This window comes from Rhinopithecus roxellana, chromosome 9, assembly GCF_007565055.1.
Source record: "Rhinopithecus roxellana isolate Shanxi Qingling chromosome 9, ASM756505v1, whole genome shotgun sequence".
NCBI lineage: Eukaryota > Metazoa > Chordata > Mammalia > Primates > Cercopithecidae > Rhinopithecus > Rhinopithecus roxellana.
The window spans coordinates 85,347,834-85,366,788 of NC_044557.1; the positions used below are offsets into that span (position 1 = coordinate 85,347,834).

Here is an 18,955-nt window from a genome sequence, read left to right on the forward strand (position 1 = left end):
GGGAAATGTTCTGTATCTGTTTTCTGGAAGAATTTGTGTAAGATAAACATTTCTTAATTTGTCGAAAGAATTAAAATGTTCCTTTGTGGGGAGGATTTTAGATGAACTATTTTGAATAGAACAGTCTAGTTTCATTTTATATTGTTTCATTCTGCTATGTTGTGTTTTGCAAGGAATTGTGCTTATCTTAATTTTCAAATTCATTGGCATAAAGTTATTAATAATCCCTTATTGTATTACTCATTATCTCTTACCTCTTATTATCTTCTCCATTCTTGATGTTGCTAGTTTCTCTTGACTCATTTTATCTTTGATCAGTCTTTCGAGAGGTGAATCAGTTTTGTTTTTTAGAAGAGTAACTTTTGGTTTTGTTTTTAAGTTGTCCTTTTAAATATGCATTCTTTTTTTAATTAAAAAATTTTCATTGGTACATAGTGGGTATATATATAAATTTATGGGGTACATGAGATGTGTTGATATAGGCATGCAGTGCATAATAATCACATCAGGCTAAATGGGGTATCCATCACCTCAAATATTTCTCATTTTTTTAGTGTTACATTCTAATTATACTCTTAGTTATTTTTAAATGTACATTTTTGTTGACTATAATCCCTAGTTGTGCTACCAAATACTAGATGTTATGCATTCCGTTTTTCTGTGAATTAACCATCCCCCCTTCACAGATGTATATTCTTAGAGATACTCAACTATCACTTCTAATACATGAATTTAAATATGTAATTTTTTTTTTTTTTTTTTAAAGGAGACAGGGTTGTGTTATGTTGCTCAGGCTGGAGTGCTGTGATACAGTCATAACTTAAGCTCTGGGGCTTAAGCAGTCCTCCTGCCTCAGCCTGCCAAGGAGCTGGGACTACAGGCACATACCACCATGCCCAGCTAATTTTTAAATTATTTTGTAGGGATCTCACTGTGTTGCCCAGGCAGGTCTTGAACTCCTGGCCTCAAGCTGTCCTCCCGTCTCAGCCTCCGAAAGTGCTGGGATTACAGGCATGATTCACTGTGCCCTGGCAAACACAGATTTTACTCTAAGCATAGCTCTGTCTACTTTCACAGTTTTGATATTTCTTTTCAGTGTATTATTTAATTCAAAATACTTTTGAGTCTCTTTTTGACTTAAAAGGTTACTTGAAATACACTGCTTAATTTCCTGACAATGGAACATTTTCTAGTTATTTTGTAATTGTTGTCTAGCCTAATGCTAGACACAGAATATACTTTGAATAATTTTAGTCCCTTGATATTTATTGAATCTTGCTCTTTCACTCAGCATATGGGCAACTTTAGAAAATATTTCTTGTGTACTTGCAAAGATTATGTATTATCCTATAGGTGTAGTGTCAGTTAGATCAGATTTGTTCATCGTGCTCTTCAGATCTTCTATAGGGTGCCAAAAGTTATAAGGGTGTATTCTTGTATCCTCGGAAGTGCCACCCCATTCCTGCACTTTCCATCTTGGTCACACCTCTCCCATGTGTAACCAATCTCACTGGACTCCCATTTCTACTTTGTGGAGTTATTTTGCACATATGAGCAGACACATTTGTATTTTCCTGTTTTCCCCATTTTATTCAAAAGGTATGCTGTGGCTGTGATTTGCACTTTGGGTTTTTAACTTAATAAATCCTGGAAATCATACTTAGTCAATTATAGTGCTCTTCTTTCTCCCCCCCCCCCCCCAACAGATTCCATTATGGGAATGTACCATAGTTTATTCCATTAGTCTTCCATGAATGGGCATTTAGGTGTTTCCTAATACTTTGCAAGGCTGCAGTGAATAACCTTATACATATGTATTTTCATGTTGTTGTAAAATATATCTCTTCACTTGGAATGATTGTAACAAACTACATAAACTGGGTGGCTTATAAACAACAGAAACTTATTTCTCACTGGTCTAGAGGCTGGAAGTCCTAGGTAAGAGTGACAGTATGGTGGAGTTCTGGTGAGGGCCCTTTTTTCCAGGTTCAGACTGTGGACTTAGATGCTCAGGCATATCTCTGGAGAGCAGAGAGAGGAAGCATGCTCTTGGACTTTCACAAGGACACTAATCCCATTCATGAGGGCCTCACCATTATGACCTCATCTAGTCCATATTACGTCCAAAAGATCCTACCCTGTAATAGCATCACATTGGGGAGTATGGTCTCAACTTACTAATTTTGGGAGCACACAAACGTTTAGTTTGTAACAGTATATCTTTGGCATAAATTTCTAGAAGTGGAATTGCTGGATCAGAAGGCACATGTAGTTTTGTTATTGTCAAATTCCTCTTTATTTATATGATAGAAAATTCACATTCTCATGAGCAGTGTATGAGAGTTCATGTTTCCCCACATCCTTACCAACAGACAGGGTACTGCTATGACCTTTTTTAAAAAATTATTTGACAGTTGTTTATATATTTGTACTTTCACAGAGGTAAAATTCCCATAACATAAAATTCACCATTTTAACAACTTCAAAGTGTACAATTGAATGTTTTTTAGTATATTCAGCCATCACCATGATCAAAATTTAAACCATTTCTCTCATCCCCAAAAGAAACTCCTTACCTGTTAGCAGTCATTCCCGACTCTGCCTTACCCCCAGCCACTGGCAACTGGTAATCTTTCTTCTCTATAGATTTGCGTATTCCTTCATATAAGTGGAATCACAATTTGTGATCTTTCATGTCTGATTCCTTTATAGTATAATGTTCTCAAGGTTGCTCCATGCTGTAGCATGTATCAGTGCTTCATTTCTTTTTTTGCTGAACAATTCATTGTTGGGTATACCACATTTTGTTAATCTGTTTATCCAGTGATGGATGTGGATATTTGGGTTATTTTCACTTTTCAGTGTTGTGGGTAATGCTGCTGTGAACATTCACATGTGAGGGTGTTTCATTTTGTTTTATCTCAGTGTCTCTCTCTGTCACCTAAGCTGGAGTGCAATGGCATGATTACAGCTCACTGCAGCCTCGACCTCCTGGGCTCAAGCAAGCCTCGGCCTCCCAAGTAGCTGGGACTACAGGCACATGCCACCATGCCCAGTTAATTTTTGTGGGTTTTGTAGAGATGGGGTTTTGCCATGTTGCCCAGGCTGGTCTTGAACTCCTGAGCTCAAGCAATCCACCTGCCTGAGTCTCCCAGAGTGCGGTATTACAGGCATGAGCCAGTATGGCCGGCCATGAGTTTTTATTTGGACATACATTTTCAGTTCTTTTGGGTGTATGTCTACCTAGAAATGGAATGGTTGGTTCACATGGTAACTCCGTGTTTAACCTTTTGAGGAGCTGCCAAACTATTTTCATAGCAGTTGCACCATTTTATACTCTTCCAGCAATGTAGGAAGGTTCCAGTTTCTTCACATCCTTGCCTACACTTGGTATATCTTTTTAATTAATTGTCTGGATTATCTTTTGCATTCTTTTCTATCATTTCCCCCCTCATTTTAAAAGAATTTCTGTATATATATAGGGTATTAGCTTATTTCTGTGATATATGGTACATGTGTTTTTCTTTTGTGTTTTTGGCATCTTTTGACTTGGTTTATGGTTTTCCTTTTACTGTGCTGTCATATCATTTTTTTTTTTAACTAATTGGAAAGTGATTTGGATGAAAAAGATGTTATTTGTGCTTTGATACCAACAGAGGATTGGCCCTTTTCTTTGCTGGGCAGATAGTGGGGAGCTGACAGGGTCTGGCTTTGTCCCCCAGGCTGGAGAGCAGTGGCATGATCTCGGCTCATTGTAGCCTTCCCCTCCTGGGTTCAAGTGATCCTCCCACCTCAGCCTCCCAAGTAGCTGGGACCACAGGCTTGCGCCACAACTCCTGGCTCTTTATTGTATTTTTTTTGTAGAGGTTGGGTTTTGCCAAGTTGGCCAGGTTGGTCTTGAACTTTTGAGCTCAAGCAGTCTGCCTGCCTCAGCCTCCCAAAGTGTTGGGATTATAGGCATGAGCATCTGTGCCTGGCTGGATCTGTGGTTTTGTTTGTGTGTGTGTTTGTTTTGAGACAGTCTTACTCTGTGGTCCAGGCTGAAGTGCAGCAATGTAGTGACAGCTCACTATAGCCTCAAGCTCCTGGGCTCAAGGTGTCCTCCCACCTTAGCCTCCTGAGTAGCTGGGACTACAGGAACACACTACCACGCCCAAGCTAATTTTTGTATTTTTTAGTAGAGACAAGGTCTTGTCATGTTGCCCAGGCTGGTCTCAAACTCCTGGGTTCATGCAGTCTTCCCGCCTCAGCCTTCCAAAGGGCTGGGATTACAGGCATGAGCAGCCATACCTGGCCTGCCACGATGGATCTGAGCAGGTGTTGTACTCCAGGTTTACAAAGCTCCCTTTGCTTCTGCACCCAGCTGTTCTCATTGCAAGCCTGGGGATGTCCTGATACTATTCTGGTTTATTCCTGAGGTCTTATTCCTGTTTTCTAAATGCTTTCACTGTTTTGAGAGGCTCCTTCTCAGCTCAGGTTCAGGATTCAGTAACTGTCTTCGGGAGACAACCCGCAGTGTTTGACACAGCCTCCACCCTTCCTTCTCACCAGAATCCAAGATTTGATCTCTTGCTGCCAAAAGCTCTGCTGGTTTCTCTCCCATTAGTAGACTTTTCCTGGTCCTTCAAGCTCTGAAGGGCTCAGAATTGGCAAATGCCCTGTGGGAAAAAGCAGCCAGTTGTTAAGTATCATTTCCTGTCTTCATCTGTGTCACTCATTGTCTTGGTTGCCTCAGAATGTCTTTGTCTTGAGCCCTTCGAACATTGTTTGGGTTAAAAAGATTTTTAATCTGGATTTTCGTTTTTCTCAGTGAGTGTTCAGGCTTGTGCAGGCTATTTCTTCACATTCAAATAGAAGCTCTTTATCACACTTAAAAAATTTAATTGTGTATGCTTTTTTCGTTTTGTTTTCACTTGCTCTGTCTGATTCTCCTGTTAACAGTGAGTTGGTTAAGCCAGGGACCTTATTTTAATTATAGTGTTGTTAATCACCAGTGTGTAGTATATGTAATGAGTATTCATTGAATTTGTGTTTTACGAAGAAAAAACTTTTCTCTTAGGTAAAAGTTTTCAAAAGTAGGCAGCAAATTCACAAATTTGGCTTTGGTATGAGATTTTCCAACAAATTTAAAGGCTATGATAATAAAAGGGGTGGGGGTGGGGGTGTTAATATTGTTTGCAGATACTTTTTGACTCAGCTGAAATTGGAGTCCTGGCCTTTTAATAATTTGTTTAACAAATATTTATTCCGTAAATCAGGTCCTACTCTGGGTGTGGGAAGAGATAGCGATTATTTTAGTGGGTTAGGTCTCTATTCTCCTCAGGCTCCTTCTGCATATAACTTGAGAGAGTATAGGACATTTCATATAAACATCAACATATCACATTGTAATTGGTAGATTTCAAGTATTATACACCAAAAATTATTTTGTTCTCTTAACAGAATATGACAGATACCTAGCATCTAGCAAAATAATGGCAGCTGCTTACCTTGACCCCAACTTGAATCACACGCCAAATTCGAGTACTAAGACTCACCTGGGTACTGGTATGGAACGTTCTCCTGGTGCGATGGAGCGAGTATTAAAGGTCTTTCATTATTTTGAAAGCAATAGTGAGCCAACCACCTGGGCCAGTATTATCAGGCATGGAGATGCTACTGATGTCAGGGTAAGTATGTTTTTCCATGAGACATCTTTAATGTTTATTTAGGTTAAAATTTAATGGTGTGTATGAAAAAAGATAGTGTAATAATTTTCATTTAACTTATCAGGGACTTTTCATATTACAGAAACGTTGTTTTTAAGATTTATTAGTTAATATGTGACTGACCAGAGTTCTAATTGTTGTAAAGTTTCTTAGAAAAGTAGTGACTGAATCATATTTTAGTCATAAAATGCCGTTGACTTATTTTTCCCTCCTAGGTTTCTTTTTTTCTTGGGTGAGTACTAGCAAACAGTGCGACTAAAATAGCCTCTAATAACTCAAGAAATAAACTACTTTTCTAGAAAGTGTAGTTTTGAAGGTATTTGCATGATTTCAGATAGGATAATTTCTTTTAAAACTCTTGAACATATGCTATGTCAGACACTGTGCTAGGTTCTGAAGATGTAAAAGGTCCCTGTGAAGTCCTTGATCTTACAGCTTAGAGCCTGTAGAGGGAGAGACATCATGAATGTGATTATAGTAGAGTGCAGAAATGCCTCACGGGAGGTTGTTGTGGAAGCTTGGAGGAATAATACCTTTTAAATGTAGAAGTTAGTACTGTAAAGTATTTCCTTTGGGTCTGGGAAGTGAGTAAAGATAGTAATACAGAATTATGGGAGAAGATCATGCTAGGCAAAGGTAACTACATCTCTCTGAAAGTGGGGAATGAGAAGGTAGCACTGTGATTTCAGAAAGCTGAGTTCAGTATTTAAATGTTCCGTATTTGCTTTGGTGAAGTGTTAAATACCTCTTCTTTCTTCCCCTCTCCACCTAGTCTCTATTCATCTTTAAGGAGGAGAAGTTTCCGTGACAAGGAAGTTTAGATACGTCTTTTTTATTTTCTTTCTTTTTTTCTTTTTATTTTTACAGTAACTGAATTAATTAATTTGCTACTCTCTAACTTACATGCCCTTATTATTTTTAACCAAAGCAAAGGGATTGGTAGATTTTAGATTTAACGCTTAAAGGTCGGGCACAGTGGTCCGTGTCTGTAATTCCAGTACTTTGGGAGGCCAAGGTGGGCAGGTCACTTGAGGTCAGGAGTTCGAGACCAGCCTGGCCAACATGGTGAAACCCCATCTCTACAAAAAGTACAAAAATTAGCCAGTTGTAGTGGCACATGCCTATAGTCCGAACTACTCAGGAGGCTGAGACAGGAGAAACACTTGAATCCAGGAGGCAGAGGTTGTAGTGAGCTGAGATCGCACCACTGCACTCCAGCCTGGGCAACAAAGCGAGACTCTGTCTCAAAAAAAAAAAAAAAGGAAAAAGGATTTAAGGCTGAAGTCTTGTATATAAATTTTACATAATTTTTTGTTACCTCTAAATTTTAATATTAGCGAACTATTTCAAATGGATTATTAAAAATATGATAGCCTCTTTTTTACAAACTCTTTATGAAGCTGGTTAGCTTTTTTGCTTTTTCTGTTTTTTTCTGCTTCTGTGTTTTACTTTTAACTTTATAAACACTGTCATTTAGTGGAAAGGCCTGAAATGAGAGTCCTGCCATAAGGTTTATCAGATAATTCATACTGGAAAGAAATCTTGTAGATGTAACTTCATGTAAGGCTTTTAGTGTATATTCTAGTCTTTGTAGATTTCAGATACAATGAATGAGGAGACTCTTCAATAAAACCATTGTATCAGCTCTAATGGACTTCAGAGCATTCATACAGGAGGCAAACCTTCAAAGATTATGAATTTGACAAGACATTTAGAAAAAATGTTCAAGACTTACATCAGAAAACTCACCTAGGAAAGATTGTAACAAATGTGCCATGGTTTTAGTATCAAACTTTCCTCATGTAAGGGGATTACTACCATAGAGCCAGTGTCACTGCAGGCATGTCAGCCTGTAGCCAGTGTTAAAAACTTCCTAGTTATACATTCATATTGTGAAGAAAAATTTACATCAGATACAAATGCGTAAGTTATCAGAACTCATTTATCAAACTTGTGAATATCAATCTGATCAAATCTATGTGACCACAAGCAAGGTGTTTTATGTCACAGTAATTGGCAAATCATCAGTCAGTGATTTTCAAATTGAGGCAGAAAAATCACGATTGGCGTTGAATTCACCATAGCCTTTCCTGGGATAGCATGAGGTTCTCATGATACTGAGTCACTGTAATGGAAGATTGGATGTTATTCATAACCCACTTCCATTGAATGCTTTAATGCTATAACATTTGAAAATGCAAATCGTAATTGTAAATTAATGAGTAGATTTGCACATCTGAAGAACATAAGAGGTATCAGACAAAGGAACATTGTGGTTACAGAGTATTGTCAGGAAAGAGAAAAATGGAAGAAACATGACAGCATTTGAAGGCCTGATGACCTTAGAACAGGAAGTGGGAATTGTAGGATTTAGATTGAAGAATTAGATTAGTAAAGAATCTAAGTATAATTACTTGTCAGAAAGAAACTGACCACTGAATAGCATCAAAGGGGATGCTACACAACTATTTTCTGAAATGATACGGCTTATCATTATTCAGGTAGTGAATAATTTGATTCAGTCTTAAACTCATAGCTACATTGTCCATTATCGTAGCCATGTCCAGTTGTTGAGCACTTGAATATGGCTAGTCTGAATTGACATGTGCTATAGTATAAAAATATATACCACATTTCAAAGAGTAAGAAAACAGGATAAAATATCACATCAATGTGTTATGATTACATGTTGAATGGTAATACTTTTGATATAGTAGGTTGACTATATTACTGAAATTGAATTCACCTGTTTATTTTTTACTGTGGCTACTAGACATTTTAAAATTACTTACGTGGCTTACATTATATTTCTGCTGGACAGTTGAGCTCTATGGAAAGCAAATTCTCAGAAAGACTGCTTGGATCAGAAAAACCAAAACCTTTTGAGGAGTTTAAAGATTTGTTTTCACCAAGAATGTCTGGATTTTTGTAACATTTCATTGTAGAGGCTTTCTCATGCTTCACTTAATAAGTATTAGTGCTTTTACAGTTGTGTGTGCTAATTGTATGTTAATTAATGTTTGGTTGTTGAAAAGATTCACAAGATTTCACTGTTTATAGGCAATGTCCATTACAGCAACAGTAGTAAAATGATACTCATTGAAGTGATCTGGAGATCTTGGGTCCAGGCTTCTTGGCCTTGGACATGATTTTTCTGTAGATGTGAAACCATTACTGGCTTATGTGTGAAGCACCTTGGTATGAGGAAGTGGTAGGGATCTGTGAGAGGGTCACACAAGCATCTCCATCTACATAGCCAAGCTCAACCTGTGGACCTCCCCAGGCGCTGCCAAAATCAGATACACCTTGTCAGTCCAGTTATTATTACAAAATCGCACTGACAAGCTGGTATATTCTACCCCTCAAACAGCTCAGGATCTCATGATCACAAACATCACTTATCTTTGCCATAGCTTTGGCCAAGTGTCAGTACCGTGCTTCGGGCAGCCCTAGAGATAAGCGTGGGGTCAATCTAGAACAGCCAAGAGAAACCCAGGCTATACAGTGTTGAATAAGACCAGTCATCTAGAAACATGGCAGTGATAATTCAGAAAATTAATGACATAAAATTCCAAATTCTACTGGAGAAATCGCCTATTTAGGAGAAAGAATGACATTTACACCAGACTTTTCATCAGCAATGCTGGATGCAAGAAGATATTGGAACAGTATCTTCAAAGGACTCAGGGAAAATAACGTGTACCTTAGAAGTCTATATCTGATAAACTGTGAATCAAGATAATGTGAAATGAAGGTATCTGCAGAGAAGTAGTGACATAGAAAGCTAATAACATGGGCTGTCTTTGAAAAAACAATTAGATGATATAATTCTGCATGGAAAAAAGCAAGCCCAGAAGATACTGTAGCAGGATGCAAGAGATAGTGGTCCATTGTCAACTTGCTGCCTTGTATGCTGTCTTGTACCTCTCTTAATGTCCCTGTAGTCTCTTGAATCTACCACCATGATTTAATCCAACTTTCTGCCTTTTCTCTGTCTGTCGCCATCCTGTGATTGGTCTCATTCTAGATTTGCAACCTTAGTGCTATCCAGCTGTCAAGCTGTATCCCTCCATCTTGTTCTCTCCTAGACAACCATTTCATACCTCCTCCACTTTCATGAACTGCAGCACTTGAAAAAGTCCACACATTTCTATGTCTTCCCTTTCCCCAGCATTTGTACCTCACTTCTCTGTCTTTAAACTTCTTGCTACAAAATAACCACCCACTGCTCCTGTCAAAGGGTTACCTCATCTTTTAGTCACTTAGATCCATTTGCAATCATCCTTTATTCCTCTTTTGCTCTCAAGCCATATCCAATACATTAGCTAATCCTGTCCACATTATCTTCACAAATATATCCGGAACCTACCCATTTCATATCACCTCCACTGCTACCCCTTTCTTTGAGCTCCTCTCCAGTAGCTGCCTTAAAATGTCTCTTCCATACATTATGGCATGGTATCCTAACTGACATCTTGTTTCCCTACTTGCTCTCCTTAGTCTGTTGATAACCCAGCAGCCAGAATGATCCTGGAGAGATAAAAGCCGGAGTACTTCACTCCTCCACTCAGAACCTGGTTTCATTTAGTCAACATGATCCTTCGAGAGTCTCACCCATCTCCCCCACCCCATCCCATCGTGCCCTGTCACCTTCTGTCCTAGTCACTCACTTTTTCTTTCTGTTTCCTGTTTGTCTAACATGCCAGTCACCAAATCAGTGATTTGCTTAAAACCCCCCCAAGAGTTCCCCATTTCTTCCAGACTAAAAGCCAGATTCCTTTTGTGGCCTACGAGGACCTACAGGAGATCTGGCTTCTTGCTTGTTCTCACCCTGCCCTTACTAACTCTGCCTCCAGGGACGTCCCAGTCTAAGAATGCTCCCTTATGGCTCACCATTTCTGTTGGACCTACAGGAGATCTGGCTTCTTGCTTGTTCTCACCCTGCCCTTACTAACTCTACCTCCAGGGACGTCCCAGTCTAAGAATGCTCCCTTATGGCTCACCATTTCTGTTCTTCTGTCATTGTTTTATTTTCTTCAGATCATTATTATTGACATTGTCTTGTACTTGATTTGTTTGCTCATTTATTAGCTGTTTTCTTCCCCAACTTCTTAAGTTCTGTGACATCAGGGATTTTTGTACTTCATGGTATTATTGCCAGCGTCTTCAACAATGTCTAGCAGGCAAACAGCAAGTGCTCAGTAGGTATAGGTACTTTTGTTGAATGACTATATGGCATCCAAGGCGAAATGGAATATTTCTGACAGAAATATGTTGGGAGAATTGGCCACAGAAGTAGAAAGCCTTAATTGACAACCACAAATATATTGATTTAATAGCCGAAGATTATGCCTATTCAAAGCGATACCCCACTTTACTGATATCTCTATCAAATCTTTGTACCTAGCTTACTTTTTAGAAAGACATTACAGGGATGAGAACAAATAATTTTATGCCCATATACTAGGCAAGTACTGGGCAAATACCATATGATGCTGCTTAAGATTGCACCACCATTGAGTTCTTGGACAGTATTCTTATGACATTCAAAACACCTTAAAATTTTTCTGACTGGTACATCAAATTTTTCTAAATATATAGCATAGCCACAGGTTTCAGTACTACTCAGGAGCCAGTAGGGAATGGCTGGTAAATCTGAATCTGTAATAATTGTAAATGGAAAAAAATCAGTTCATGTAGTTTGCTAAAATATAGGTCTGTTGGGTTGGATTAATACTAATTACTGTTACCAAGCTGGTAGTGAGAGGACTAGCAATGGGAAGTAACATTGTGTTCAATTTAAAATCATCATTCTGATGGGAATGGGAAAATTTTCAGCGATTTGGGATGCTGCAAGAACAAACTGTGCTATAAACAACTGGCATCTGTAGGGGAAGGGAATTCTTCAGGGAATTTTCCCTGAGTTCGGCCATAGGGAGGCGCTTGGAGGACTTTTCAGAGCAGTCCAATGGTCTTCAGTGTTTATTGTTAGGTGTCGTCACTGCACACTTCATGTGTGTTAGAAGTGTAAGCTGTTCTCTCTGATAGAGGAGCAGTGAATGTGTATTTAAAAACATTTTAAAACAATTAATTGATTATTAAAAATTAATTGAACATTGATTATTATGAATTCAAATAGTTTTGATTCTAGAAAGGACTATGAAGGTCTTAGAAAATTAAACTCTTCCTTTACAGGATAGAAAGTATCATCTAGGAAGAAAGCTAGAAAGGAAAGCTTTAAGAAAAAGCGTAAAAGCTGTGTTAAGGAGGAGAACCTAAGCTAATAGAGCACGAGAAAGAAAGACATTTTGATTTCAAAATCCTTAGAGACAGTGATTGAGGTAGTGATTTCCCATAGGTAGAATGTTGGCTCCTAAAGATGCCTGCATCCTAATCCCCAGAACCTGTGCAGATGTCCTGTTACGTGGCCAGAGGTACTTTGTAGGCGTGATTAAGGCTACAGACCTGACGGTGGGGAGATGATGAGTCCTTCACTGCAGTGGGCCTTTTATTACTGTGGTCAGTGGGAGGTGAATATGAAAGAAGGATCAGATGCAACATTGATGGAAGGAGAAGACTGTGAGCCAAGGAGTGCAGGTGCCCTGTAGAAGCTGGAAAAGGCAAGCTAAGAGCCTCCAGAAAACAGCACGTCCCTGCTAACATCATTATTTTAGGCCAGTGAGACCCATTTCATGCTTGTGATTTACAAAACTAAAAGGTAATGCACTTGTTGTGTTTTAAGCCCCCAAATTTGTGGTGATTTATTACGGAGGTAATAGGGAACTAATACAGTGACCGTGGACCATCAAGATAAAAAAGTGCATTGTTTGTCTTAGAAGACTTGTAGAAGGACTCCTAGTTTACTACTGGACGAAGAGGAGGAAATGTACTAGGTGTTGGAGAACAGGATTTGAATTTCTGGATCTTGTTTTTTGATAACCCAGTGATGAAAGCCTCCAAGAAAAATGATAGGAATCCCTTGGTTTTCTAAAGCTGAAGACTATCTGAAAGAGAAACACAATGAGAAAAAGAAACTATACTATAGAAGAATCAGTAATGGTGATTATATTTGGTAATTCTTAGGAAGTAGTAAGGAGATGAACTGTGTCATCAATGTGTGTTGCTTCAAATCTCTCTTCTAGTAATAAATCTGAAAATTAAGTGTGAGGCTATAGCTAAAAATATAAAATATCCCTTTTTGTCCCTTTCTCCCCACAAACCACTTAATATTCATTTGCACATATTCATTGTCATGTCTTTGTCCTGTGAGACTCGAAGACATCTGAGGGTCAGGATTGCATCTTAACCGTTATTGTGTCACTAGCATCATGCATGTAGTGGGTACTTCAGGTGTTCATGAATAAATGAATGAACATTCATGAAAGAATGAACACGGAGGAAAGAGTCATGTGACCTATTTCGAACAGTGGTGAAGGTCATTTGTTTGAAAGTACTATCTCAAAGGTAAGTGGCTAAATAGAACCAAGCAAAATAATAAAAACTTTCAGAAATGAACAAAACTATGGCCTCATCTCACTAGTGAGTAATCAGGGAAATTAGACCATCATAACAACAGTAAAATACGTGTGGGAGTTGTTTTTGGTCATCAAATTGATCATCCTAAGATTAATTTCACTCATTATTAATGTGAGATAAATGATACGTTGTAGCATTATGCATCAAGTATAATTGGTATAGTTTTGTTGATGGGCAGGAAGTTTGGTTGTACTTATCAAAATGTTTCAGTTAAAGGAAATTTTGCCTGTTTCTATGCAGTGGTCATAATTACCTTTGATGACAGCTAGAAGAATGTTCATAGCAGTATTTTCATTACACCTTCCTTTCTCCCTCAGAACAAGGAAATCTTTATTCATCAGTAGTAAAATGACCTTGCACATTTAATGTTGTGTTCCTGATAAGATACAGGCATGATGTGAACACTGGCTTCTTTTATTTTAACCTTAAAAAGAATTCTCGACCCGGCGCGGTGGCTCAAGCCTGTAATCCCAGCACTTTGGGAGGCCGAGACGGGCGGATCACGAGGTCAGGAGATCGAGACCATCCTGGCTAACACGGTGAAATCCCGTCTCTACTAAAAAATACAAAAAACTAGCCGGGCGAGGTGGCGGGCGCCTGTAGTCCCAGCTACTCGGGAGGCTGAGGCAGGAGAATGGTGTAAACCCAGGAGGCGGAGCTTGCAGTGAGCTGAGATTGTGCCACTGCACTCCAGCCTGGGTGACAGAGTGAGACTCCGCCTCAAAAAAAAAAAAAAAAGAATTCTTTTACCATGAATGTCTATATGAGAATTTAATCAGAAAAGTTGTGTATTTCTGACACTTGGGATATGAGAGACAGGTTTCAGAGTAGCCAACTTGTTGTTTTGTATTTCATAGGACCATACAGATGTGTCTTCAAAGCCACGATGAGAAATTTAAGTTTAATTCTGGTACCTTTAGTGGCATTTTAAACACCCATGTCCTATTATCTTTTCAGAGACAGTCATTTTTATTCTAAATGTATGTGTGTGTGATATGAAAACGGGGCACTTCCACATGGCAGCACTGTAGGGTTGGTGGAGTATACATTCCTCACTAAATACATAGTTTTCAGAATTATTTGTTGAGTTATCCAGACCAGATATTTAGTTCTCAAAATTACTTAAGTTACTGAGTATATACATTTAGCACCACATATTTAAGCGCTTTGTATATTTTTAATGTTTGCCAATACCCAGAGAAATTTATAAGCATGCTAGAGAATGAGCAGTAGGACAGAGTGCAATATGAATGCATAATGAGAAAGCAAAAAATGAAACAGAAGGTAATATCTGTGTGTTTATTGCTTTTCACTATTCCATGGAGAGTGAAAATTGAAAGCTGGTTTACTCATGAGGTATTACTGTATGCAAAGGCAGTGTTACTCAAATCCACACTTGAAGTCACTCTCAGTCTCTTCAGGCAGCATGATCAGGTGAATGGAATAAGATTCTCTTTGTTCTGTAAAACTCCAAGACAGAAACCTGCCTTTCTCTAACAAATACCACAGTTCTGGGCTAAGCCTCTTTGAGACTGGTTTGCTGCAGGTCTCCTATATGTGTGCTGTGAGTTCAGAGGAGATGAAGTGACTTTTTCATGGGGTCACTATAGAAGGCAACCAGAGAAGCTGGGCTTTTTCTTAGGATGTGAATGGTGACAATTATAAAAAATGATTTGTGTTCCTCACTGCCTTATATTCAACATCAGGTTATGGAATGATAGACTAAGTGACCTGAGGCAGATATCTAGAGACCAGTGTAGACATTGATCGCAGCTCTAACAAGAGAGAGCTGCCTCTTGAATTGGTAGTAGTAGTGAGTTGTGGAGCAAGGAGACTTACTGACCTGTGCTTTATCAAGGGTAACTAGTGTTGGTGTGTACTAGGTGTTGACCTGGCAGAGCTGGAGAGGGAACCAGGAGCTTTTGTGGGAATTTCACAGAGGTGCTAGCTTCCATCCTTTATAGTTCAGGGATTTGTGTGTTGGCAAGAAGCTGCAGAAATCACTTCTGAGAGAATTGTTAAAAGTGCTCCTTTCTCTAGGCAAGTTCCCCACCCCAGAGCACAAGGTTTAAAGACTAGAATGTGGACTCTTCGCCCTCAGCTGGACATCCTTGTGTAGGTAGGCTACTGTCATTTACAGTGGCCCTGCCGTGAATTCTGGGCCTTGGATCAAAAAGCCAGGAAGGACATTTTATGCTTCTGTCAGTTCCACATAGGAGTATGTAGGCTGTAAACATCCTTCCTGTCCTGATGAGAATTCATCATCTTTATGAACCTGTCTTTGACTCTTCCAGCCTGGTCTGTTGTTCATGCTTTCTCTCTTGATACCATGTTTACTCCCTTCCTTTGTCCCTCTCTCTGCCACTTCCTGTGCTTGATAAACAACTTTGTACCTGGGATCGAGTTGTCTGAAAGAGAGATTGACTCTACCACTTCATTCACTCAGTGCCCTGGGAGGTCTGCCACATGCCAGGTGCCAGTATCGGGAGCACAGCACAGCAGCACACGTCCCCAGTGTGCATATACTGGGTTTTGGACAGTTTTTGTATATGGTACATGTTACGATTTGTCTTAGATTATGGAGAAGGCTGGGGATAATATCGTTTATCATGATCAGCAGCATTGTGCTGTAATAAAGCATACTTGGTGAGTGCAGGAACTTTTATGTATGTCTTACATTATAAGTTTTATAGCTTCAATTAATTGCTAATTCTAAAAACCAGTGATTATTTTCTTTCATGGACATTTTCATTTTAATATCAGCATCATTTAAAAAAAAAACTTGCCTTGTCACCTAAAAGATTGAGGTCACAGTTGGTTGTGATTTGCATACCCTCATGTAAAGGGCAGCAGATGGTTCTGTCATGTTCCCAAATGAGTCTTCTCTACATGCTGCCCACTTAGCAACATATTCTCCCATGGCCCTCCTACCTAGGTAGAGTCAGTTCTAACACTTAACCTGTCCATTGCTCCAGGAGAAATGTCACCATCTCTAGGGAACATTCCCTGGTGACCTCATTCAAAGGTGGCCCTCTCCTCTGAACCCAAGGGAACGCATGTTAGAAGCAGTAGATTGGGGAGTATTTGAGATTGCTTCATAATAATTTTTAAAGAGTGAGTAATAAATTGATTAGCCCCGGATTCAAAGAACTTTTCATGTATCTCCAGTGTCACCAGAAACATAGCCTTAAGTGTGTGTTCTGTTCCTGAATGTATGTTTTTTAAAAAAATGATTACGAATGTTGCAGCCTGGTCTTGAACAGTATGATCTCCCTGTTCTAGAAAGTATAACCCCCTCCTTGGGTCTGGACCTTAGAAAGTAGTAACTGAAAGGTAACTGGTGTGCTTTGACGGGTTTGGGGGATGATAATAGTGGAATTGCAGAAATGTATTTTTAAGTTTACATGCCTTGTTAATAAAGAAAGGAGATAATCTCTTTGTTTTCTTTTCTAAAACTTCTCCTTGTTCTTGAAAGTAGTATTTCAGAAACAAAGATTCCTAAGTCATTTATTTAACTTGATATTCTCATACCAAAGATTTCTGATAATTGACTAAAAGAAATGAATATTGCATTACTTTTTAGCATATAGTTTTTTTTTTTTTTTTTTTTTTTTTCAGTTTATAACAGTCATTCTTGTGGGGGGTATGTTTTAGGGCATCATTCAGAAGATAGTGGACAGTCACAAAGTAAAGCATGTGGCCTGCTATGGATTCCGCCTCAGTCACCTGCGGTCAGAGGAGGTTCACTGGCTTCACGTGGATATGGGCGTCTCCAGTGTGAGGGAGAAGTATGAGCTTGCCCACCCACCAGAGGAGTGGAAGTAAGATACAAACCTGCTTTGGTGTGATGCACACTTGATTTCTTTTGCTTTTTAAAAACATGCACAAGATAACAAATGTATATGTTTAATTTCCACAGTGCTTGTCATTACATCTCTGGTATAAATAAAATTGGTTAGTAATTATTAACCAGTGATCTCTTCTAGACCTCTAGTCTAGCTTTTGGATATTATTAACTATACTTTGAGCCATCTGATCTCAGGCTTCTGTGATGGTCTTTTGCTAGCTGATTTCTCACAGTGCTACTTTGTTTCAACCTTTGCTCCCAGTAAAACTCAAATCCTATACATATATATTTATGTTTTCATCCCTTGTCATCCTTTTATGTAGCAGGAGTTGCTATCACACCTAAATACCTTATTAATGGGCTACATAGCTTGTTTTACTATGCCGTGTAATCTAGAGCACACCTACAAAGAGTAAGTGTATATTTGATATTCACATGCAATGTTAAAATTAGGAAGTAATCTCTTAGTGACTCCTGTTGAAATGTTAAGGAAAATAAAATTATTTCAGGGCAAATTGAAAGAATTCCCTATAATTGTTCTTTTTCTGGTTCTCCCTAATAATTTTTTTTTTTTTTTTTTTTTTTTTTACTATTAAGCAACTCAAGATGTTAGTGGGAAATTGTACATCTAAAATACATTTGAGAGAGGTATAACTTGTAAAAATGGGCTTCTTTTGCTAGGGTTCTAATTTTTATAGGTAATGCTACAGAAATAAAGATAATTGTAGATTGAAGAGTGCATTCAAAGGGTCAGTAACTTTGAAGGATCTAGATTAATTAGGGTAGACATTTTAAAAGAAAAACATGTTTAGGTGAATAATTTTTGTTCTTTTTTGAGACAGAGTCTCACCCTGTCACCCAGTCTGCAGTACGGTGACATGAACATGGCTCACTGCAGCCTCTTGGGCTCAAGCGATTCTCCCACTTCAGCTTCTTGAGTAGCTGAGACTGTAGGCACACACCACCACGCCCAGCTAATTTTTGTATTTTTTGCAGAGATGGGGTTTCAGCTTGTTGCCCAGACAGGTCTCAAACTCCTGGGCTCAAACAGTCTGCCCACCTTGGCCTCCCGAGGTGTTGGGATTACAGGTGTGAGCTACCATGCCCAGCCTGAATAAATCTTACATTGAATAAAACCCTACCCCAGTTACAGAGTTCATGAAAGAAATATAGTTGTATTTTCAAATTTGTCAGGTAGCTGGTACCGAGTTAACAGAATACTCCTTGGGAATATTGTTTGGTTGGTTCACATCAATGGCTAGAGAAGATTTGACCTCCAGCTATTTAGTCTGTTTAAGCAAGTAAGCATTCCAAAACAAAGGATATGTAAAAGTTAGATAAAAATACCTGCAGGGTTTTTGTTTTGTTTTGTTTTTTGAGATGGGCATCTTGCTGTGTTGCTTGGGCTGGTCTTGAACTCCTGTACTCAGGTGATCCTCCTGTGTCAAGGTACTTATTTTACACAATTATATTATCTTGGTTTATATGGACATGTCAGATGCCGACTTTGTCATAATGAAGTCCTTAGTGCTCAATAAAATGGCCATTGAATCTAAATCTCTTAGTAGACTGTTGTTCTTTTAAGCCAATTTATTTACTTTGTTTTAAGTAAAATTGAATAGGCACTGCTTTACTGACTGGGTCTTGAATCCTCAAAAGGAAGAAAAATTTAGATGGGGTTATATTGAAGTTCTCATAGATTGACCCTACTAGATTAAAGAGTGATCAAGATACTGCTGCTCATAATAATACTAATGATGATGATGACATTGATGCCTTGTCGTCATGAATGGCTGAGCCAGGGACTCTGCCATCTCTCTGCTTCTTACACCAGAAAACTTAAATATACATTTCATTTTACTGT

General features: G+C 38.7%; 1 protein-coding gene across 14 annotated transcripts in view; it reads left to right on the forward strand.

Annotated features, from left to right (window-relative positions):
• Nucleotides 1–18,955, forward strand: part of PTK2 (protein tyrosine kinase 2) — a 357,696-nt gene that overhangs the window by 112,172 nt on the left and 226,569 nt on the right. For 12 of the 14 annotated variants that reach the window (XM_030937412.1, XM_030937408.1, XM_030937413.1 and 9 more), the window contains 2 exons: nt 5,443–5,669; nt 16,899–17,065. In XM_030937412.1, coding sequence (XP_030793272.1) covers nt 5,443–5,669; nt 16,899–17,065 — 394 coding nt within the window. The remainder of the gene's footprint in view (nt 1–5,442; nt 5,670–16,898; nt 17,066–18,955) is intronic. The other 2 variants (XM_030937420.1, XM_030937421.1) reach the window with 1 other exon arrangement.